At 39.1% G+C, this 24,675-nt stretch overlaps 2 protein-coding genes and 1 long non-coding RNA gene across 9 annotated transcripts in view; 2 read left to right on the top strand and 1 right to left on the bottom strand.

The window, feature by feature from the left end:
• The window catches only part of InR (Insulin-like receptor), a 48,775-nt gene extending 45,839 nt beyond the window's left edge, over positions 1–2,936 (top strand). For all 3 annotated transcript variants that reach the window (XM_089471899.1, XM_089471895.1, XM_089471906.1), the window contains exon 14: positions 18–2,936. In XM_089471899.1, the coding sequence (XP_089328025.1) occupies positions 18–324 (307 nt within the window). In that variant the 3' untranslated portion in view covers positions 325–2,936. The remainder of the gene's footprint in view (positions 1–17) is intronic.
• A 1,984-nt stretch (positions 2,937–4,920) lies between these two features.
• E2f1 (E2F transcription factor 1) overlaps positions 4,921–24,675 on the bottom strand; it is a 38,100-nt gene continuing 18,345 nt past the window's right edge. The window contains exons 3-8 of one of the 5 annotated variants that reach the window (XM_089472207.1): positions 23,553–23,841; positions 9,579–10,348; positions 8,703–9,485; positions 7,517–7,754; positions 6,565–7,449; positions 4,921–5,211 (exon numbers count right to left, since the gene is read on the bottom strand). In XM_089472207.1, coding sequence (XP_089328333.1) covers positions 5,039–5,211; positions 6,565–7,449; positions 7,517–7,754; positions 8,703–9,485; positions 9,579–9,995 — 2,496 coding nt within the window. In that variant the 5' untranslated portion in view covers positions 9,996–10,348; positions 23,553–23,841 and the 3' untranslated portion in view covers positions 4,921–5,038. Of the gene's footprint in view, positions 5,212–6,564; positions 7,450–7,516; positions 7,755–8,702; positions 9,486–9,578; positions 10,349–16,238; positions 17,218–21,430; positions 21,590–23,552; positions 23,842–24,675 lie in introns of those variants that run through there. The other 4 variants (XM_089472216.1, XM_018019137.2, XM_018019138.2 and 1 more) reach the window with 4 other exon arrangements.
• Positions 10,816–21,437, top strand: LOC149270926 (uncharacterized). Its single transcript, XR_016270729.1, has 4 exons — positions 10,816–11,318; positions 11,485–11,594; positions 11,695–15,074; positions 18,086–21,437. It is a non-coding gene; the product is annotated as an uncharacterized LOC149270926 (long non-coding RNA).

The following is a 24,675-nucleotide window of genomic DNA, read 5'->3' as shown; positions in this document are numbered from 1 at the left end:
AATATTAATAATTTCAGCGACGAGGACGAAGAGGAAGATGATGAGCATACGGAACACATTAAAATGGAGCGCATGCCGCTCAGTCGACCAAAGCAGCGCGCTCGCATCAAGTCGCAGCAGCAGCCGTCGCGCAGCCGCAGCGTTAGTCAGACGCGCAAAACACCGACAACAGCACCGACGGCGACGTCGACGTCGGCGTATGCAACAGCTGCTGCTGCGGCGACGACCGCCAATACATCCAATATACTTAAGGAAAATTGGTTAAGGCAGCCGAACACAACACGACCACAGCCACCCAATGGTTTCATAGGACACGAAGCGTAAAACAAAAAGCGCATGTGTCGAGAGAATTTTGTAAATACATACATCTATATGTAGCAAATAGTATAAGGATATGTTAGTCTTGGACGGAGGGATGTGGTGATCGGAGGAGCTCAGAACAAGAGGGGAAGGCTTGTGTGTGCCTGCTGCTAAATATTTGCAATCAACTCGAATCGGGTACGAGAGCAAACGCGCACAGCTTGAGCAGAGAGCTCACCCCACTGCGCTGTTGGCGTTAATGGGTCAATGCACCCCAACATGTGTAAATCATGCTTAGCATTAGGGCCGCCAGCGAACTTTTGCCCACAGCCAAGCCTCCTAATAATTTATTATAAGCTTAATTTTGTATATATTCGTATTTGTTAAGTATTTCTTTTATAATTTACTAGCGCCGTTCAAACAGACATACACACACATACTACAAAATCAAAAAACAAAGCAAAAACAAAAAATCAACAAAAGTCCTAAATGCAAATAACAAAAGTACAAAAGCCAACAACCAACCAACCTAAGTACCGTTTATAACTAGACTTAAATACTATACGTATGCATAAAAACCTTACCTAACTTATGGTATAATTGTAATAATTAGTTTAGCACCTATCTACGCAAAGCAAAACATGCAGCGATGCAACAATGAAGCAAACTAACTGTACATCTACAAAAAGAAACCATAACAGCAACAACAATAAGCAATACAGCAAACAAACTATCAACACTGAGTTAATAACTTTAAATTAGTTAGTTATTATTACCAACTATAGACAACAACAAAACACTAGCTAGAATTTACATGTACTCAAACAATTTTATTTCGATTTTTTTGTTAATGGCCATTTGTATTGCAACTTTTTAGTGAGTTTATGTTCAAGTGTTCGTTTTATAAAAAATTCGTCTCTAAATGAAACACAAAAGAAAATCGAAGAGAACGTTCGCTAATTTAATGCATAGCGCTTGGCAGCTGGCAAAAGTTTGAGCTGAGAGAGAATAATTTTATATTACACAGGAGTACAGAGCTACAGAGAATGGCACTCCCTTGCTAGAAAGATATGGGTAGATAACCGAGAGGAGAGGCAGAGATAAGAGAGAGGTCTAAATTGTGTTTCTTCTTAATCTAAATTAATTTGGGTTGAAGCCAAGCTTCAAATTACGTAATTAAGAGCTTAAATAACTGCTGCATAATTTACATATTTATATTATGCGACGCATTTTATTGTAACATAGTTATTGAGAAAAAACACACAGTCACGCTCACACCCACACCCACGCCCACACACAAACACAGGTAGAATGAAGTTGACATGGAAACATATTAGTAAGATCCACTCATATTAAGTAGCTAAAGAAACAAGGAACAAACTGAATGCAGTCAAATGAGAACTATTAAGAGTAGACTCTCCGTTTGGATCATAGACAAATTATACAGCCAAATTAAACCTAAAAAAATTACATGGAAAAGCAATAGACGAATTACAAATAAACCTACAAATATTAATAATATATACATGTATACAAATAAATAACACTGTACGCTCAGTAGTTGCCTGACTTCAGGTCAGAAGAGACTTTGTATGAAAGCAGAATAATAAACATGCAACACACACACTCACAGGCACACACACACACACACACACAATTTCCACAACTGCAATAGAATGCAACTAGGAAAGCTTAACAAAATATTATAACAACAATAACAAAAGTATTCGATATTTGCCTTTGCTCTTTATATAATATATATCTGAGTATATACAAAGAATGAAAGAAAAAGAGGAAAAACGCAAGCGACGTTTCTTTCTTACTGACATTTTATATTTGCATGGATAAATAATACCAGGTAACTTAAAATATTTAAAACAATTATACAAATATATAGAAAGCTTCAAAGGACACAGCTGCATGCATAATATTTAAATTGATTGAAACAATTTGTTACACGCAGAAGAAACGATGAATATTCTACATAAATAGGCCACAGACACACACATACACACACACACATGCACATGCACACACACACAGAAACACACATATATACACACACATACACACACTTAAAAGACTGAAAAAGATAGTTCCTTTTGTTTTTATGTACATAATAAAGCAAACTTTCTAACGAAGATTATAAACTTAATGCGAAAACAAAACGTAAAAACAATTAATGGAATTATAAATTAATTAACATAAATATAAATATATATCTACATATATATGAAACGCAGCCGAAAGCATTATAAAAAATTATTGAATAGTGGAATTAACTCAATTTTATTTCGAACTGCAGATGCTTAATAAAAATAACAAGAATATGCGAAATTTGCAAAATAAAAAACTATAGGCAGTCGTATCGGCCCAGGTGTGAACTTATATAGATTTTTAATTTTCTCAATAGTTAGCATCGGTTCAGTGCACGTGGCTGCTTTTGTATATAGATGTACCACACCCAAACAAAAACTCTATTATATAAAAAATTAATACAAAACAAAACAAACAAAAAAAGCTTCAATATTTTTATTATTTCTAACTAAAGCTAATTGTAAATGTAAAATTAAGTTAATTGTTTCCTGTTTATATAAGTGAAATAAACATCTACACATATTACGATCTAATGAAAATATTATTGCGAGACTATAATAAAAATTAAATAAGTATACATAAATGAAAAAATCCCTTGTTTCACTAAAGATTTGACTCGAACTTTATATATGGAATGCTGGATTTACATACTCATTTTCGTTGCCCTAGACTTTCTAAGGAATGCCGACGAACTATATGCAGCGTTCTTTTGTTAATAAAACCTTTACACACTATTCCATGTTTTCAAAATTAACCCATAGGTTGCAATAGTATGAGAATTTATTTGTTGAATAATTTCTCCTATATTGGGGCTATCTTGAAACTTTTAGAACATGATCATAATCTTCTAATTATGTATATTCCAGAGCACAAGTCTCTAGTATTTGGAATTGTGGGCGAAGGGGGAGCGGTATCCAAAATCTGTGTATATATGTATAAACAGCGTAGATCTGAAAGCTCTAGGTACAATAATATTAAAAATCATCCTCCATAAAAAAATCGGATAAGTTATCGAAAAAATAAACTCGTACTTCTAATGGTATAAACGAGTATGCATGCAAAATTTCAAGTATCTAGCTCCTATATGTTAGGAGATCTCGGCGTTGATACATATATATACATTATGGGGTCTGCGATGCCTTCTCCTGCCTTTTACATACTGTACAGAAAACCATTTCCCATTTTCAATGAGTTCAGAGTATATTTTTTAAGATATGACCCACTTGTAGTATCTGTGTTTTGCAAGCTCTTCATTGAAATTTATCTGAAAGTGTTGTATAATACAGTAAATGTTTAACAATAATTGCCAACTTATTGAGATTGAGAAGCTTAGACCTGATACTGTACAAAGGGAAACTGAAATTATCTAATATTAAAACTCAGCCACCCAAACCAATAAATAGTAAATATAATCAATTTTTTTTTTTTTGCTTTGTAATATTTATTTTTTTTCTTTGTTGATTCTGTTTTGACACGAAAGAAACGTACCTAACAAGTTTTTTGTTTGTTAATAAAATAAGATTATATTTATAGAGGTTTCTTCATCGTCATCTTGCTTCTATACACTTATGTAAATTTGTTTATCTCTAGGTGATCGATATTAATTACTAGTTGCAATTGGCTGTTATCTGTTGGATTCAATTGTGTGGGGCGATGATTTGGCTTTTTAACTTTATTGGTGAACTATGAATTGCTATTTGCGTACGAGGCGGTGTCGCTCCTATATTCGTTTAACTGCGAGTGTCGAGTCAGTTGAAGCTTTTAGTTTCTAGTTTACACTTTTATAACAATAACAAATAAGTAATTCTGCACACTTTTCTTTGAGAACTGAATCAAACGCACAGAGTGAATTGAAGGGGCAGATTATAGCTTGAAATGGCTAGTGAAATATATATGAATATGTAAACAGCAAACGGCAAACAGCAAACAGTTAACAAAACAAGTACATAGAAATCATATAAATTCTTCGCAGCTGCCCACACCCTTGTGTGACTCGATTTAACAATTATAATTCCTGGCTGTGAGGTGCATGCAGATCGTAAACTGGGAATTATTTGAGGGTAACAGAGATACGGGCTCGTTGTGGTCTTCCTCTTAGTGTTCTGTTGTTTTTGGAATATTTAGCATGGCTAATGATGACAATTTTCAATCTGTTATGTATTTTCAGTTATTATTAATTTTATAACTATTTGGTTTTACTAATTTAAAATTATTTGTGTGTGTACCTATTTTACAGACAGCTCGAACGCAAACAACTTTTATTGAGCTTTTTCTTCTACTCCAAATTGATTTGTGTTTGTGTTTTGTGTGTTTGCTATTGTTTGCGTTGTTCCTGTTTTTATTGATGTTTAATGCTAAGAATTGAAATATGCTTATAAAATGTATTTTGCATTTTGTGGGGAAATTTCTTTAAACTTAAAATACATGTTTGGATTATAAATTTAAATGTAGTTTTAATGCTTAAAATTTTACACACAACTTCGTTTCATTAAGTTTTCTACATTTTTTGTTTTTGTTTTTTAATTTTTTTTTAGGTTTTGCTGTTGTTCTCTTTTACTTGATAATTTGTAATTTGTAATAATAATAATAATAGATCATCTCTAACGTAATATGCGCTGCTTTTCTTGTATATAATTTTGAATTATAAACACCCCTCCCCACTCCTTTTCCCCGCATCTCTCCATTCACAGTTATCAGTGCCGTAGGCATCAGAGCTGAAGTCGAAGAGTTGATCGATACCCTCGTTGGCATTAAGAGCATAGGGATATTCAATATCATCTGGCGGATCGATGGATACAAAAGCTTTATCGAAATCTGCAAGTATATAAATACATGAATATCAATATATTCATACATAGGGAGAGATAGAGAGAGAGAAAGTAATTAATAAAATTGTTTTACTAGACATATACATGATTATTAATAAAAGATAATTGAGTGGAAATGATATATTTATTTATTTATTTTGTTTTCTTTTTATTTTTTTTGCTTGAATTTCGTTTTTTGGTGAATGCATGTTTGAAACTCACGCCAGAGCTGAATCTCATGGTGCTACAAAATTTCAATTTCAATTTGAACAATTGCCCTCTGCAACGGTTACAGTGCACTGCAGACCCACGAGAATTCAGTTCCAAAATGAATTTTTTAATGGTATCCATTGATATTTGTCGGCATGTGAATACATAAATATTATACTTGAAGCATATAATCTCAAATATGCAAATAAGTGTACTCAATGCAATGTTCATTTCAAATCAACATAGTGTCACTGTTAACTAACAGCGTAAGTATAAGTGTTGGATGGTCCCATCGAAAGCAGTATGTCATGTGTGAAATGAAGTGTGTATTCGTGTATGTGTATTATGGAATCACTGTTAACTAACAGCGTAGGCATAACAGCTGAATTGTCCCACATCAAAAGTTGAATGTGAAATGAAGTATATGATTTTGTGTGTGTGTGTGTGTGTGTGTGTGTGTGTGTGTGTGTGTATGTGTGTAAGTGTGTATGTATGTATGTATGTATCCGTGTGTGTGTGTGTGAATTATGTTAGAGTGAGAGAACGCGCGCACAGGAATTGATATTTGTTATTTGTTGTTTTCATTTTATGATTTATATTACACATTTCACTTAACCGTTAAATGATAAAACATTGATACAAAACAAAGTTAAAATTCAATTTTGAACTGATTCTCGTATTGTTGGGTTGGTATCTGCCAAAATACTGCTGTGAAAATTCAATAGAAATTAAAATATACAAAGCACTTTAGTTTTTATTAATTCCAGTTTGTAATATATATACATATATATATGCAAATATATATATATATATGAAAATATGCATTACATACATACATAGCTATAAATATATAGTTTTATTTTGATTTTTATGTTGCTGTGCGAAGTGCGCGCTAAGCAAGAACTCAGACTGTGATGCGGTTTGCATATAGGAATTCACGCAGGTCACAGAAAAAGTTCTTGTTAAGTGCGCTTCAAATCGAATTCGAACCGTTTACATAGGCACTGTAAAACTTGCGTCTGTTATTTACATGGTGTCTACAGATGTATCGACTTAAATGGAAGTTTCGATGCCTGCATGACACTTACATTACCTTACGTAATAGATATTATGGAACAATTCAACACTTCCGATATGGAACCTGACTTACCAAAGTTGCTAAAGTCGCCTAGGAGCGCATCGAGACCTTGAAGCGCCACATTGCTGCCATCGCTGTCGGCGTCACAGTCGGCCACAGCAGCAGGCGTTAGGCCGCGATAAATTTCCTTGTTGTTGCTGCTGCTGTATTGCTCCTGCTGATTCATGTTGGCGCCAGCGCCAGAGATGTCGCCATATGTCGTCGCTGGCATATTGCCGGCAACTGCCGCGAACTGCATGTCCAGAGAGCCCATGGCAGTGGAGTTACTGCTGCCGCTGCCGCTGCCACTGCTAATGCCGCTGCTATGGGTGTTGTTGCTGCTGTTATCGCTAACAGCATACGTTGACGCAGTCGCGTCGTCCATTGCACAGTTATACATGGGTACGTCGGTACGACGCTGCTGCAGCTGCTGATTGCTGTAATTAACTGTGCCGCCCTGTGGCTGCGAATTGTGGTTCTGGTTGATGCTGCTGACGGATCGGTTATGACTATTAAGCGTAGTTGCGTTGCCGGCGACGTTGGCGGGGCGTCGCCACAGCCGCGCTGTCGCGCCGCGAGGCATGCCGGCGTTCGTCTTCGTAGGAGACGAGGATTGTGTGAGACTGTTTAGAATCTGCTGAATGGCGCGCCCGTGCCGCTGACTGCGCACCACTGGGCTGGTGAGCGTCGGCACCAGCTGATTCAGTTCGTCATCGACATCGTTATCATCATCATTATCAGCATTGCTGCTGCTCGCTTGCGTCGTGTGCCATTGAAGCTGGCGCTGCGGTGAGGCCGTCTCAGATTTGACGCTGCCCATATCACAAATATTACTAAAATCAGGCTGGGATTGCTTTGCCGCTTCCTCAATGGATTTGCTGAGGTTGCGCTGCGCTGCTAAGCGATACGGTGGAGAGCCTGCATACGGATGGAACAAAGCGTTAGATTCCTCGATCGACATTCGACTACTAGATCGCCAGCTTACCCAGCCCCTTGGTGCTCATGGCATCAATGTTGTTGAATAGAGGATCGATGCGCTGCTGCAGTCGCGTCGACGTTGCCGTGCGTATTCCGTTGCTACCCAGGGACCCTGCACCTCCATAGCCGGAGCCCCCTGCGACTGGCGAGTTCTCTGGAGAGTTATCGTGGCAAAGAAACACGTTTATCTCCCCGCTATTCTCCGCCTTGACGTAAATCTCGCGCGGCAGCTTCGTATTGGGCAGCTGTCATAGGGAAGAAAAATAGTTGATAGTTATAATAGGAGCCACAATAGAGAAATGAAATGAATTTGCATTTGGCTTTGGCGCCACCTAACCACGCAACATATCTGGCATTCCAGTAGTGCCCCATTGCAACAGCCTTCAGCCTTTCCATAAGTTTTCCGCGCTCGTGCGTGCGTGCGTGCGTTGGCCGCGAGTTCATTAAACAGTTCAAGGCAAGCGGAAACATTAAGCGAATTATTTATAAATAGTGTGTGGCTAAGAGACCGCAAGAAGGCGGACAGGCGGGCAGATAGAGGGGACTATGCCAAATCCAATTGGAAAATCAGTTGGGATTTCTGCTTCTTACAGAGACGTGTACTCGCACACATACACACATACACACATACACACATATGCATGGAAAAATCTTTGCTCTTGCTTCGGATTGAATAAAGGAAAGCACATGTGCAGGCAGCACTCAGCTGTAGCTATTGGGAGACTCGTCTGGGGTCTGAGAAGCTGCGAATGATGAGCAGGAGTCGGGAGAGAGTCGCGCGGGGGGAAGGCGCAAAGTAGATTTGCTTCAATTTTGCAGTGCGTCGCTTGTCGCTGTCAGAGGCACGTCTAAAAATAGGCCGCCATCTATAATGGCATGCAGACGCAAAGAAGAAGCACAATTGCCTGACGTCGTCGCCCGAAAAGCGACGAGAAAAACTAGAGAATCAGCTACAGATAGATTTCTCGCCGTTCGACAGAAATAGGAAGTTATCAACGTGGTTAAGTTCATTTGAAATCAGCCCAATAGAGTTGGATTTTCAAGAATTTCAATTTGCTGAATTCATCTGAACAGGATTCAGATTACAAGGCTACCTAAGGAGGATTCGCCCCTTCACAAGAGATTAACACCTTAGATTCTGTTCCACTCTCACAGCTACATGTTTATACTAAAGTCTAAGGTGTAGGACTTACTACAAGTTTGGCTTCAGGCGGCGCTTTGATCACAATCACAATCTGATCTTTAAAGAGATCCACGTTGAGCAGATCGCTCTGCGTTACGTAGGCCATGCCGCCAACATTCTCCACCTCCTGCGATATCTCGGCCAGTTCGCCACGCATCTGGTCGATTAGGGTGTTGAGCTCGTTCTCGCGCTGCTCCAGCCGCTCACTCTCAGTCTCGATGAGCCGAGATCGTTCGCTGCTGACCAGGGACTGGCCGCCGCGCCATTGGATATTGTTCTTGGACTTCTTCTCCAAGATGCCAATGCCCTCGAGGACGTTCGTTATGTCGTAGATGCGACGCTTCTGCACGGACAGCCGGGTGGACGCATCGTTCAGATCGACTACGCCGTCCGGCGACTCCTGCAACAGATCCACAAACTTTTTGGTCAATATGCCCAGCGAGGTGTCCGCACGATTGCGATCGCCGCCTCCGCCACTGCTACTGCCGCCGCCAGTCGAAGCCGAGGACGATGTCACAAGCGCTGTTTGCTGCTGCGACAGTACATGCGAATGCGAATGCGAATGCGAATGCAAAGTACCGTTGCCAGCCGACTTGCTCGTCTCCACATCGTCTTCCTCGTCGTGGTCGATTTCGTACTGCTGCTGCTGCTGCTGCTGATGATGATGATAGCGCAGCTGCTGCTTGCTGCTGCTGCTGCTGTTGTTGTAGGTGACTGTCTGGTGCTGTGCGCTTTGCTTGGCCTGCTTCTTCGGGTGGATCTCGTGGGTCGTTACGTTCGGTCGGCGCTTGACCTGTGGCAAAAAGGATGCGCAATTACGATGAATTGGATAATGTAAGTAGTCAGCCTAACTCTACTTCGTCAATCACAAGTTCTATTTAATTACCTTGTAATATTGTGTGATATCGTTCGCCTTGCCAGCTGCGCCGCTATTTCGCTGCTGCTGCTGCTGCTGCTGCTGATTCTGATTCTGATGTGTGTTGGTTGCTTCTGCTATAACGGTTGCCGGCGCTGTTGTGCCGCCAGCTTTATTCAGACTTATGTACACGTGATCCCGCAGGTGGGCAGCGACGCCGCCGCTGTTGCTGCTGTCGCTGCGGATATCCAGCAGATTTTCGTTTTTGATCACAATATTATTATTGTTGTTGTTGCCCAGCAGCTCGTAGCTGAGCTTGCGCGCTACCTGATTGCCCCCCACTCCATAGAGTTGATGCAGTCGCTGGGTGCTGCTGTTGATGTTGCTGTTGCTATTGCTGTTGTTGTGGGTTTTGGGCGCGGCGGTGGTTATCAAGAAATTCGACATTTCGCAGTTGCGTGCTCTTTCTCTCCTCTCTCCTCCTCTCCCGCTCTTCAGCTCTCTGCCAGCAGTTACTACAAAAATAGTTTTGTCTTGCGCTCTCTCCAGCTCTCCCGCTCGCCTGCTCCTGACTCTCTCTCTCGCTTGTCTTTTATTTTGTTTCCCTCTTTCCTGCTACGTCGTTAGCATGGCAGCGCGGCGTCCGTTCGCTTTTTGCTGTAGCATACTTTGGAGCGCGAAAGATACTGGTAGAAACGTTGCCACCCCGTCGAAAAGTTTGCCTAGTGTTTCTCGTTTGCGTTTATTGTACTTATTGTTTGAGCTTATCAACTAAATTAGCACCTAGGGATTCTTCACATCTGCAATAGAAATGGTAAAGGAGAGAAAATGCAACAATTAGTCAAGTGCTCTCTGACTTTATATTTATGCAATTGGCACATTCAACTTTTGCGCCACTTTTCGCTTGTTTGTTTTCTTAACATTGTATGCTAATGTGCCAGCGTTTACATGGCATTAACATGCAGCTGTAAAATGATAATGGCAGACAAGCACATAGAGAGAGAAAAAGAGTGAGAAGACAAATTTAATTATGTATGCTCGGCAAATATTAAAAAAAAAAAGTGTGTTGTTATTTGTAGTCATCGTCGCGCAAGCGCAAACGCAAATGTCAATAAACTCAGCATAAAATAGTATTGAAACAATCAATACCCCAAGACTGGACGCAACGTAGAGTGTGAAGAAGAGAAGCACAAAAAGAGCAGCAACAACAGTAACAGGTAAAACGAGTAACGTTATAAAGTTAGCGTTTTGTTAACCGCTTCTCGCCAGCGTCAACATCTCCAGGGGTTTGAGTTCATTATCGAGAATGAAACATTTGCTGTTCTCTTCGAGTTTTTATTTGTGGCTGGCAAATTTCAAAGCTTAAATAAGATAGAATAGGGCCAAGTGTATAGCAAAAAACAAAAATCAACACTTGCCAGTATTTCGTAATACTGCTTTGGAGCTCTGTTAGGATCGACGTGTTTGCATTTGACAAGCGCCGCAGCTTACTAATGTACAAACTGTTTATTGCGCCATTGAATGGAGCGCTCACACTTAAACACATGTAAATTAAAAACGTGCTCACACACACAAACAGGCGTAGCACATACTACATTCATATCTATAAAGAAATATGTTTGTGTGCAGAGAATGAAATGCAAATCGAGCGAAATAAATGGAACGTCGCATGGAATTTGCTGAAATTGGCAAGAAATAAACATTCAACCAACAGGCAAAGGCAGAGACAGAGACAGAGGTAGAGGCAGAGACAGAGGCGAGTCCGCGCAGGTAGGTAACAATAGCCAGAGTTTCATTTGCGCACTCTCGCTCTCTTCCTCCTTCGCTCACGATTCACTACAAATTGAAGGCTGCTGATATTTCGTTGTTGCTTTATCTCTTTTTGTGCAAAATACAAAAATAAAAAATAAATTTAAAAAACGGTATCTGTTTACAGATTTTTTTAGGTAGGTAACTCAAATCGCAAACATGGAAATTTTATACACTGAAATTATGTGGGCAAGAAAGCAGCCTACATTATATCAAGGGTAGGAAGGTTGCCAACAGGTAGGTCCTTTGAAATTAATTTAAATACACACCAAATATTTTCATTTCATTTTTTTCATTATTTTCATTTTTTGTATACTATTCAATTTCGAATATACAGTTTCAGAAAGCGTATAAGATTACCTATGGACATATAAGCACAACGATTTTATGCTAATTAATCTATCTACTGTTTATAACAGAGTGAGTACATGCCTGCTCTTAGCTCTTCACATTTCCAAAACCAAGTCATGCTATGTTACGCAAATCGGTCTGTTAACTTGACAGTGTGACGTCACATTTCACAATGAGGAACCTTTGACACTGTTATCTCTCTTAAAGACAGTGCATGAAATAAAATCGTAAAGTAGTTTATAAAATCCAACAATACAATGATTTTCAGATTGAGTTTCGTTTTTATACCCTGAACCCATTGAAAATGGGAAATCAGGGTATAATGGTTTTGTTAAAAGTATGTAACAGGTAGAAGGAGGCGTGGCAGACCCCATAAGGTATATATATTCTTGATCAGGGCGACGAGAGAGCTGAGCTTGGCACTGTCCGTCTGTCTGTCCGTCCGTGTGTATGAACGCGTCGATCTCAGAAGATATAAGAGTTAGAGAATTGAAACTAGGTCCGTGTATATCACGCGCATATTAAGATCAAAAACCTTATCGAAAGCTAGTTATTTAATTATGTATATCTCCAACACCTTTAGAGCTAGAGATTGCAAATTTTAAATGTAGACTTATATGTATTTTATATAATTTCGATTTTTGTTGTAACTTACCCCCCATCCCTATATCCACCTCCTCACCATCACCTTTGTAAAAGGCGTATTTCAAGTACTAGAGAGAGTGCTTTGGAATGTACATACATTTTCACCATATGATTACGCCCTGAAAGTTTCCTTAAGATTGTACGTCTAGAAATTAAATTATTCAACAAATAACTTCTTATAATGTTGCCAACACTACAGCGCAGCCCAAGCGCAGTCACTGCTTACTGCGCTGTTAGCAGAGCGCGTTCTAATACGTGCGTGTGTATGTATGTGTGTCGAAAAGAAGTGCAGACTGATTAGAATATCAGATTATAGGGTTCAGGGTATCTACTAGTCGAGCAGTCTCGACTAGTCTTCTTACTTGTTCTAAAATGTTTTCTTTGCAGCTTATACGTAATTAATTCTTATTTTCGTGTTGAGTAAGTTTACTTTATTTGTATTAAATTAAGTTGGATTGGAAAGTATTATTAATTCTCCTATCAATTCTCATCATAATGTTTGCCCCTTTAATATTATATTTCTGGCGGCAAAAGATTATGTGTAGCATTGCTAAGATTTTTGAAGTTACTTCAGGTAGATTATCTGTCTCTATGCTTTAAGCTGTCAATCATAATCTGTATATATTTTCATCATTTTGATGTGTCTGCCACTGTAGCAAGTGTAGGAAGCAGCTTTATTGACGTACCCTCGATTTATGTATATTTAAGTATTTAGATAAACATAAATGAGTATTTCTCATGCCAAAAACTTTCCATTTGCCATTTGAGCTATGGGTAATATTAATAAAGGACTTGTGTCATTTATATGGTGCTTACCATTAGAATTTAATATTATAAAAAAGGTCTCTAGTCGTGTGTATATTCCAAAGCACATGTCTCAAGTACTTGAAATAATTTTTTTTTTTTTAATTGTGGGGGAAGGGGGCGTGGTATCTAAAATCTTCGTATCCATCACAAAACCCTTATAACCTGATTCCCCATTTTCAATGGGTTCAGGGTATAAATATTTTATATTATTTTCATCGTTTAAGAGCATTTGACAAAATTCCGTTCGTAGTTAACATTCAAGATAAAGTTTTTAGAGTGATACTAACTTACTATGCCTTTACAATACCTTTGCATGAATTTGTATGCATGTGGGTGTGTAGTATTAATCGTATTAATTTGATCGTGCTTGTGTTTGTTTGTGACTTGTGCACTTGTCTGGCATCTCGTTGTATGTGTTTATCTAATAACAACAAGTCGAAAGGTAAACACTAAACGCAACTGTGACTTGGAGAAAAAGAAAAACATTATGCAAACAGGGAAGAGTACATGAAAATGAAATGAAATAGCTACAAATCGTAAAAAAAATGGCCCACTGATAATAAATAACCTAAGTAACAACGACAAGCTCAGCTTTTTTCACTCAACCTTACGACACAGCAAAGAGTAATGAAGAAAATGCTCTAGAAGTGCTATTATACTATTACTATATACATTTGTATACTCAGATATTTAATCTGTGGCGTGGTGAGTATATAGCAGCGAAGGAGACCGAAAGATAGAACGAGAGGTGTGCACGCACGCTAAGATTATTTCTATAGCGGTTCAGCCTTGACGTATGCGCGCAGCGCATTATAAATGAAAGTATGTAAAACACAAGACAATGGTATTAAATAGGAAATTAATTGGCGGGATGCGACGCAGACCTATGAACAGACTGCGCTGACACCCTCCCACAGCTTTAAAACTCCGCCTATGACTAATGGTTAGCAGCTGCTAATTGGCCCCTGTAACTGTAACTGTTATCCAACGGTATAGTTAAATAAATTCTTACATGCGCGATTAATTTATTCATATGTACATTTGCGTTTATTATGCATATACTTATGTACATACTCATATACATTAATAAACACACATAAATTGGCAAATAGGAACACGATATACTTTTGCATTTACCGTATCTTTAGAAGTGCGCACTCTCCAATATGCACACACACACTCACGCCAGCTGAAATGCATAGCAGAGTAACAGAGCAGCGGCATAACTACCGACTGCAGTGCACACGTAAAAGTTTCGCTTTCCTTTTGCACAGCCATTTTGCATGCGCAGTAAAAAAACAAGATAATAAAAATAAAATGAAACACAGACTATATACACATATATATAAACACACAAGCTTATATGTGTATATGTATATGTACATATATTTAACATATCGTATACAAATTTTTTCAGAAAACCATTCAGCAATCTGTAAGCGCTAGAAAAAAGAATTTGGTATGCATGTATACAACAATTGCCAACGCTCTGTTAATGCGCCTATTCATCTATATATACATATGTAGGTGCGTGTATAAAGTATGTATGTCAATGTGGGTGCAAGTGTGCGTCTGTGGGAGAGAGAAGCGGATGCTAGGGCTGGTTGCTTTCACGACTTGATTACGAGAATGCCGGCCACTCGCGGTTCGATTCTGTTTTCATAACAGCTGTTAGATCATGCCTTGACAGAGATTTTAGCGTTGTTGCTATTTTGCTGCTGCTGCTGCTGTTTCGCTGTTGCGGTCTAGTGTGGACTGCATATATATTGCGACGCAGCCGGTTTTCTGACATAGGATCCACATCTACTATGCTATTGATGGGCAACCAATGTGCATACAGTTATCAAATAAGCTTCAATTTATATGCTATGTAGACATACATATACATACATACTTATATAGTTATAAATTAAGGTAACTGATCTTAATTGCATCAAACCAATCAACGGACACTAACAATCATTTTTTGCGTTGCCACCAGTTTAATGAGAACATCATTAAAAGTAACTTTAAAAGTGTAATATTTGTTTGTACATCCTGAATTAACAACTTTGAATGCAATGAAATAACAAGTGTAAAGAGCAGCAGAAAACGTAAAGTATACTAAATTTAATTTCTCAGTGCAAGCGAGATGGCAAATGCTAACGTAAGATACATATATTAAACAACAGAGCTCTGTTAGGCTCAACAGGGGCTGTTTAACTTGTTCGTTTTCTGTTATGTACAGACATACATATGTGTGTATTTGGTGGGTGCAAAAGCCAAAAATGATTTCCAGTTGATGGGTGCACGGTTGAGAGCATAATATAACAGAGTAACTTCGATTTGGCAGACTTATAAAATGCGTCACAAAATACTTTGCCAACATTGCCAAAAATTGCCTTGGAAGTTGGCAGCGTGAGCATGAATTTTAGAGTGGTTCAATGGCGCAAAAGATGGCGCATATACAAACATGAGTTCGTAATTTTAAAGGAAGTCCCGAACTACTATTATATGCCTGCTTGGCAATAACAATTAATAGAAAAAAAAAAAAACCATTATGCAAGCAATCAGAGTACATATGTTTGTAGATGGATGTACATACATATGTATGTATACTTATGATTATATATGTAAATGTAGTTCCTGCCCACATGCCACATGCATGACGCATTTCGAGTCATGGGTTGCAATAAAAGAAACACCATCATGCCCTTATCACAAACTCTTACAGAACCAACTTTTTAGTACAATGTTAATTCGTGGACATGTGGACTACAGAATACATGTGTGTATAGGACTGCTTTAGAAGTTAACTATTTACAAACTGTCGTAAAAGTTCAAGTAAAGCACAAACACAAGTACACACAAAAAGGCATTTAAAGGTTATTAACGGGCTTTAGACCAGAGGAAAGGCAGCACAAAGCAAACTTAAAAGTATGATTAATAGTCGATCGAAAACACATACACACAAAACACACATACATACATGCATGCACAAAGCAAACACTTGGTTGGACAGTCTCACAGGGACTGTTAAATGGTATCAAACTGTATGTCCAAAGAGAAGAGAAAAGGAAATTTGTGTGTTGCACGCACCTAAATTGGATTTCGTTTTATATCACGACGCATAACCCACCAACAAAGCAAATGATCGAAAACGTCGCCACTGCTGCCGTCGCCTACGTCGTCGTCGCCGCTGCTGCCAACGTCGTCGCTGCTGCTGCTGCTGTTTTGTAGTTATTATTGCTGCTGCCGCCGTCGCGCTCATTTAATATCACACACGTTTCATATTTTTGCGTTTTATGTATATTTTTCACGTTACTTTATTTTTTTTGTTTTTGTTACTTTAACGCAAAAAATCTATTTCTCCTCTCTTTCGTGTCGTGTGACGTCAGCAGTTCAAAAAATTAATTTATTTGATTTAGATATCACATAATTGTTGTTGTTGACGCTCGTGCATTATAAGACACAGACCTTGTTGTTGTTTTTGTTTAGTTATCTAAATGTGCTTCAGATGTGTGCAGTTTTTTCTTTATTTTCATATGTTTTCACATTTTGTTGCGCTGAACTGAACGAACTTCATGGGCCCCGACGTAAACGCAAAGTGAGTGCTGCCGCTGCCTGGCCTGAGTGTCGTTTCGTCGTAGTAGTAAATGGAGTCGCCGGTACAGCGAAAGAGAGTATCTTGCCGAGAGCGAAAGCAAGAGAGAGAGAAAGAGAGCGCGTACACAGAGAAAACGTAAGCCGCGAAATGACGTTAGGCGTGTTACGTATGCTGCTTATTTCCTATTATTATTTTTGTTACAGTTGTCAGTATAGCAATCACTTAAATTTTTCGAGGTACTGCCTGATCAATTATTTAGTTACACAAACATTTATTGAAGGTTTTAATGTATTTCTCCACGCGGTGCTTTACGTGATACAGTTCGCGTTGTCGCTTAATTTTGTGTAGCTTTTCTTTTTCTCACTGAACAGCAACAGCAGCGACACGACGCGATGACGGCGACGGCGACGACGACAGCAACAACAACCAGACACGACCAGCAGTGCGGAGCGTGAACGAAAAACTAAAAGCGGCGAATTTGCTGCCGCCAATATGAGCTGTTATTGTACCGCTTTTTAGGCTCTGTTAAGTGTTCTCTTCCCGGCGAATTCAAAGCAGCAACTGAGTACTCAGCGTACTAACTGAGTACTCTGCGTACACAGCTGAGAGAACGACGTGCTGTAACTCAATCAGCAGCTGCGTCGGCAAATACGTTATTTTTCTGTATGGGTGAGTGGAACGTAAGCAGATGCCTTGTGGCTGGCAGTGGCTCTCAGTAGGTAGGCGTGTGTGTAAAAACTGTGTACGTGTGTTGCGTGCTTTAGAGCCGCGCTCTCTGTAGTTTGAATGCCGGCTACAACTGTGAGACGGAAGTGACATGCCTCCTCCAACGCCACTAATATATACATACATATGAATTTATGTACATATCACTTTGTTGTCTCTGTTTTCACCGACTTATTATCTGCGTTTGTCTGTTTGTAAGCATGTTGCGCGTTTTTATTGTCGTCAACAATGTTGCTAACTCTAAATGTATACATAATAGGAATGTACGATGATTCTCTGGTAGGCTAACATAACAGAACTAAGAATAAATTAACTTAACATTATAGCCACAAGTAAATTTATAAGCGACATTAATACTTATTGCTATTTATGTAAATGTATTTTATACATTCATATAAAAATGTTTCGTCTGCTTTAACACACAGTAAAGTTCATTGAACTAGATAAACACATCTGCTCAAATACGTTACGTTTGTGTGTTTGCGTAGACTGATCGGCAACTGTTAACTGGGGTCTTCATATCTATCTATTCCCGCAGTGCTCACAAAAAATTAACCGAATTACGGTAAATACGACGCAAAACATAAAAACTCACGCCCAACTTTGCTTTCAGTTTCTTACAAGGCAGCTAAAGCGAGACAGCATGTTTGACGAGGAGCGACGGCTACAGCCGGTTCAGACATACGCACACACACAAGCGAATGCACACATTTCCAGTTAATTAAAAGTATTTATGACATTGCGCATACACGCGTGCGTCACACACACACACACAGATATATAAAAATTCCTTGAGCACAAAAGTCCGCAAGGATCGTGGGAAGTTCCATGCACAAACGGTCGCAAAATATTGTGCTATCTATAAGCTAAAAAAAAAAAAAAAATAAAAAAATCACGTAGAGAGAAAAAACCTAGCAAGAGAGCAGTCTGTAAGGAAAGAAGAAGAACGTGGGGTGGGTAGCTCCTCAGCCCTAAGGGTGACGCTGTGTCAAAAGATGGCAACAAAAAAAAAAAAAAAAACACGCACACACACACTGTTAAGCAGACGCTGTCTTCTCAGCCCGAAATAACGGGCCTAACACAATTTCTCTAAAAAAAAAACTAAAGGATAACAGCATCTTAGGAGACTGCCTGGCTGTGGGGTCATGAGAAGCAAAAGCTCAAAAAAAAAATTCTTTCGAAATTTAAAAAGGAGTTGTAAACTGGAAATCAAGTTACCTTTCCGTTAGGGCCAAGAGTAGAGCATATGAATTGTCTGCTGGATTTTTGAGGTACGATACATACATATATGCATCTATGTATTAAAGCTTCCGTATAATTTATTTGACTGAGTCATATAAACAACTCATTTCTAGTCAAAAAATATCTTAAATGAACTTGTCCGAAATCAATGTAAGGACTACAAAAGAAAGGTTTAAATTACCGTACGAAATGTGCCCAGGACTGACTAAAGCAGAACGAACCAGAAGAATGAATGAGAAGGAACGTCCTTATAATCGGCAATCTCATAGTCGTCGGCTTCGCCATCGGCGATTGCAGCAACCCCTTTTCCAGTGGGGCGCAAAATAATTTGTACAGACACTGCCTCTTCCTCCACCTCGTCCTTCTCTGCCCTGCCGCAACGACAACGACAACGACAACGGCTTCGGCCTTTGCCTTTGCCTGCTGTGGCCTCTGCATCTCCAAGGGCCATATACAGGCGACATGGGAAATGAATGAGAGCTATTGCAGAGATGTCGACGACGACAGAAGCGAAGTCGACGCTGCCGGCAATCAACTTGAAAACAACTTGAGAGTCTTAGTGACGGCGATATTTAAATTTTGAACAAAGTAAATAAGCAAGAGTGCTTCAGTCGGAAATGCCCGAACAGGAGATACCCTCGCCGGCGACAGATATCAGAATATTTAAATGCCATCGCATAGAAGCACCCAGGCTAAGGCCGTGCAACGTGCGCCAAGTATCGAATCCAAAACTAAATTAGCCGCCGAGTTCGCTTGGCGCTGCCTCCCACATTTTCTTGCCAATTCACCAAAAAAAATAGATAAAAATTTATTTTTTAAATAGCAGACCCCATAAAGTATATATATTCTTGATCAGGGCGACGAGCTGCGTCGATTTAGCTCTGTCCGTCTATCCGTCCGTCCGTCTGTCCGCCTGTCCCTATGTTTGAACGCGCCGATCTCAGAAGATATAAAAGTTAGAGACTTGAAATTTTTTTTCCTAGGTCCGTGTATAGCACGCTCATATCGAGTTTTGCTTTAAATATCGATAACTTGCCTCGTTATTTTGTTATCGATTAAAACATTATCGAAAACTAGTAATAAATTTATATCTGCTACATCTTTAAAGCTAGACTCTCCAAAATTTACCCACCACCTCTAATTCACCCCCTCACCATCACATTTGTAAAAGGCGTATTTCAAATACTTGTGCTTTGGCAAATACATGTATATCTATGTTATATTTATAATCTGAAAGTTTCATGAAGATAGTCCATCCACAAGAAAAGTTATTAAACATTTAACTTCCCATAGTAAGCCAACACTGCAGCCAATGCGTGTTTATGCGTGCGTACGTATGTCTGTGTGTGTGTATATATGTGCATATGCGAATAATTATTGAAATATCAGTTGCTCGAAGGGTTCAGGGGATCTCGTAGTCGAGCAGTCTCGACTAGAGCTTTCTTACTTGTTTATCTATTTTTTTTTCTTTTTAAAGTCATTTTGGCGTTATTTAACGGCGTTTAACGGATTTTGTAGTATATTTTAGAGATACAATCGATAGTCATGCGCATACTACGGACAGGGCTAGATCCACTGGAGTCGTTCTCCTGATCAAGGATATACATAGATATATAATTAATGTATATAAATTTATGCGCTTCCTTCAGCCTGTTATATACATATTGACAAAGTTGTTGAACCCTGTTTCGTCATTTTCAATGGGTCCAGGGTATATAAACGGAAGGGACATTCAAGTTGACTTTGACGTTTACGTCCCTGCACGTTTGATAAAATGTCAGTCATAATATTGATTGTTTAGTTGCCGTTATTATTATTAATATAATTATCGTTGTCCCTGTATGTGTGTATGTGTAGTTTTTGCCTCTATCTTCTTAGGGTTACCAACTTTAAAGAAAGTCTGCGTTTATGTTATTGTATGTATATTGTTGGGCAACTATCCAGATTGCATATTTATTTAAGTTATATATAATAAATTACAAAATATTTATATTTAAATTAAGGTGAATTTCACATAATTACAATATATACGAAAATAAGTGAAACTTTTTTTTAGAAATGAAATTGTTTTCACGGTATAAACACTCACTCCATAAAATATGGCTAGAAAAACGGCCGTTCGAATCTGACTTGGACTTGGACCCGGACTCTGACACCGGCTCGATTCTAGTCAGCTTTGTTTTTAGTTCACTGTCAATGAACCTCTCTAAAAACCATAAATCGCAAGCGGATTTCGGTCCACATACATATACAAAAATTATTTCTACATCTGAAGCGTAAGAGTTTATTGTTATTTATAATTACTCGTCTCAAAGAACTGGAGAATGACTTGGCATGTCCGAAAGCTGTTTAGAACAATTAGAAATGGGCTCACAAGTAATTTTCGCAGTTGATCAGGGTAGATATAAAATGATCGAATTGTTCCATTTTTGTACCCATATATATATGGAGTCCAAACGCAATCAGATTGTCCTCTAATCTGGCATTCCCGACTAGAGCACTCTCAACCTTTACTTGGGCAAATATATACAAATTTTGGTTAAAGGTATAGAGAATACCTGTGCAAAGTCGGTTCAGGCTAATCTTTACGTTGATACGTTGTGCGTATTCTCTATAAGGGTATTCTAGCAAACCATTTAACAAAAATATCTACTATATTTGTTGTTGCAGTTGAGGTTGCGGTTGGTTTGCAATATTAATTGTTGACTTTACTTACGTATCGCGTGGCATAGAGTTTAAATCCAAAAACGTAATCCAAAAGTGTTTTTCGTTAAAGAGAGTTGGGAGTGCGATCGATGTCAAGCTATTTGATTATCAGTGTTAACTATGAGATTTCAAGACGCTCCACAGGGACAGGGATTTTAATGACAATAGTTGAAAGCCGAATATCAATAAGTTAGAGTTAAAAGAAAAAACTTAAATGATTTGTTCAACAGTTTAGGAGTAAAACAACATAAAAAGGCGAAATAACAATTCAAACAAGTAACAAATAATTTAAAACGACTTTTAATCAGGTTATTGCATTGACTTAAATTTCGAACCGCTTTCAAAATGAATACATATTTTAGTTAATTAAATAGCTTGCATGAATATTTTAAGACTCATTGGATATTCTCCTCATATTTTATATTTTATGAGTTTTGTATTTTGTTTTTTATTTTTTTTTCGTTCGACTTGTAATCCTTCATATTAGCATGGGTATCATGATGTATTGTGTTTTGTTTTAAATTCAATTTTCAACGATAATTTCGAGCACTTTGTAAGCGAAATTAAATTTGTTTGGTTTCAACGATTTGTGTGCAACACGTATTAATATATCAAGTGATGTATAAACTTTAACATAAACAACAATAACACGGCATGATCAACAATTTAATAACGAGCGCATTGCGTTGTCTTGCGCTGCGTTACGGTTCGGCACGGAACGGAACAGAACGGATCGGAACGCTTCGATCTGTTGGCTACCGCCTCTCTAGAGGTTCACTTCCACTTTCTTCGGCGTTCGTTTTGTAAATGCTGCGTAGTTCTGGACGCAGTTGGTGGCGAACTGAAGGAACTGCCAAATAACATAAAAGCAAGCAGAAGCAGAAGGAAGAGGAAGCAGTGACGGTGGCAGACAAACAGGAATGCAATTGCAGGGCAACAGCAACAATAACAACGACCATTATAATATTAAGCAAGAAGTTCGAACTTCAAAGAGAGTGAGAGAGCACCAGAAGGAGAGCGAGAGTGTATACGTGTGTGTGTGTGACAAAGAGAGGGAGAGCGCGAGAGAGCGCAGTCGATCGCTTTATGCGTCTGCTTGCATAGCAAAAGGAGAGAGAGAAACAGAGTAACGGGCGTACGGCAGGAATGCAGCAACAGCAACAGCAACAACAACAACAGTAACAGTGCCAGGCAAAGCGAGAGCAAAACAATTGGGGAGGATAATGCAGTGATCATACGTGCTCGCTTCAGCACACACACGCACGCTAGCTCACTCGCTTGGCTTTGGCCCATCCAGTGCCCTTTGCCCAGTGCAGGGTTGTAAGCGAGTCAGCACAAAACCTAAAGCAACGGCGCAACGGCGAATTCGATCCATGATTTTAAGTCTCCTATAGCGCAAATCGCATAAATGTAATACAAATACGACAAAGGGTTAAGTTAGCTGCGCCGCTGCGACAGGTGCTAAGTGAACAATGCGTGCAACTAGTTATTCGTCTAGGCGGTTAGTCAATGAACTCTGCAGCGCAATTAGCACCCGGCTGCAGCAGCAGTAATGGCAGCGGGAAGCCCAAAGCGAATCAAATTCCTTATGATGCAAATGCAGAACAGGAAATAAACAACAGAATCATAATAACAGAGCGCAGTTCCACTACCAAAAAAAAGAAAAAAAAAAAAATACAAATTACAGACCTTCAAATTTAACTGAATCAAATATCGAACCCATAATAAGTCACTTTTAAACGGATGCGCCAAAAACCCATCAGCCAAAATCGGCGAAATTTGCTCGAAAATCAAAAATGCAGACGGATATGAACCAGGAGATGAATTGCCGCCTCACACACACACACACACACACACACACACACACATACATAAATTTACTCTGTCTCTCTAATTCTTTTACAGGCCGTCGCGCTCAATTGCGAACTGTACCCCCAAAAAGCATAGACAGGCATTTCGATGAATATCCTGTGTACAGGCTGCAGCATAGCCGAGCATTGCAGTTGCCACGTTGCATAGGGTTCGAGTCAGAGGTTCGATGATGTTTGAAGCGGGTAGAGGCTACCCGCAAGGACTTCGGCACATACCGCAGCACAGCGCAGCCCAATTCAGCTCAACTCTACTCAACTCACCTTTCTCGATTCGAGCCGAGGCGAGAGTGGTTCGACTGACGTACTACGGCGAGTGGCTTGCAGCTGTCGTTCTTCCTTTAACGCATGCCAAAAACGGCTGTTGGCTAGGTGGGCGGGGTATATAGGGTCTGTTGCGGTCTTCAGGGGTCTACGTCAACCATTGGAATTCCAGTTTTGCTACGGTTTCGAGGTTCGTTGGACTCTTCAGCACTGGAGCTGAGCTGATAAGAACAAATTGGTCTGTATAAGGCTAACTACAGCTGCACTTCTGTTTGTATATCTTGTTTGTCTGGAAAATATTTTCCTTTTTATAATTAGATATAAATTTATACATAATTATATATAATTAATATTATGATCGATTATCTCTGATGCCGTCTGTAAATGCATCTCTTATAAAATATTGTTAAACCATGCCATGCATGCATGGGGTAGATTATTACCCCATCATTCTATATGAGATTAAATGAAAATGTATGGAATATCTTACGGTGCATCTGAAATCGAAATATGTAGGGAGAATCAATTTTTCTTTCAAATTAGGTTAAATAATATTAGAATTATAATCCTCGAAGGTGTATTCATCCCAGCCTCTGCCGGTGAGCATTGACCTAGTTTAGAGATTGCCGAGATCTGAAGTTTATCTTATCTTAATTGTTCAATTGTTCATACCACCTCATGTCGATATTTATTATTTTTTAAATTAACATAATTTATTATGTGTTCAGGTCAGTTAGATAGTCGATCAGCATGATCCATCTCCACAAGATGACTTCCCCAAGAAGAAGACTTAACTCGAAGTTAAAGGAATTGGGTGCTTATTGAAGAAGCGCTGGACTACCTGATGGTTGCCTTTGGTCTGGCTTACCGGTTTTCAATTTTGGGATATGCGTTCACGTTTTCAGCTAGTTTAAGTTACAATAACAAGAGGAAGAACGAGTGGAGAGAGAGAAAGAGTAGTATAAAAGCTGTGCCGGGGCTGGCTACGAGAAACAAGAACCTTCGAAAACAAAAAATGAAGAGAAACATATAGGCATATGTGAACGTGTATGTGTGCTCATATGTCTATGTGTATGTGTTTGTGTATGTATATGTGAAGAGCAAACACCGGAGCCAAGTACGA

This window comes from Drosophila arizonae, chromosome 2, assembly GCF_054131065.1.
Source record: "Drosophila arizonae isolate 15081-1271.41 chromosome 2, UAZ_ARI_1.0, whole genome shotgun sequence".
NCBI lineage: Eukaryota > Metazoa > Arthropoda > Insecta > Diptera > Drosophilidae > Drosophila > Drosophila arizonae.
This window is presented reverse-complemented; position numbering and strand designations above follow the sequence as displayed.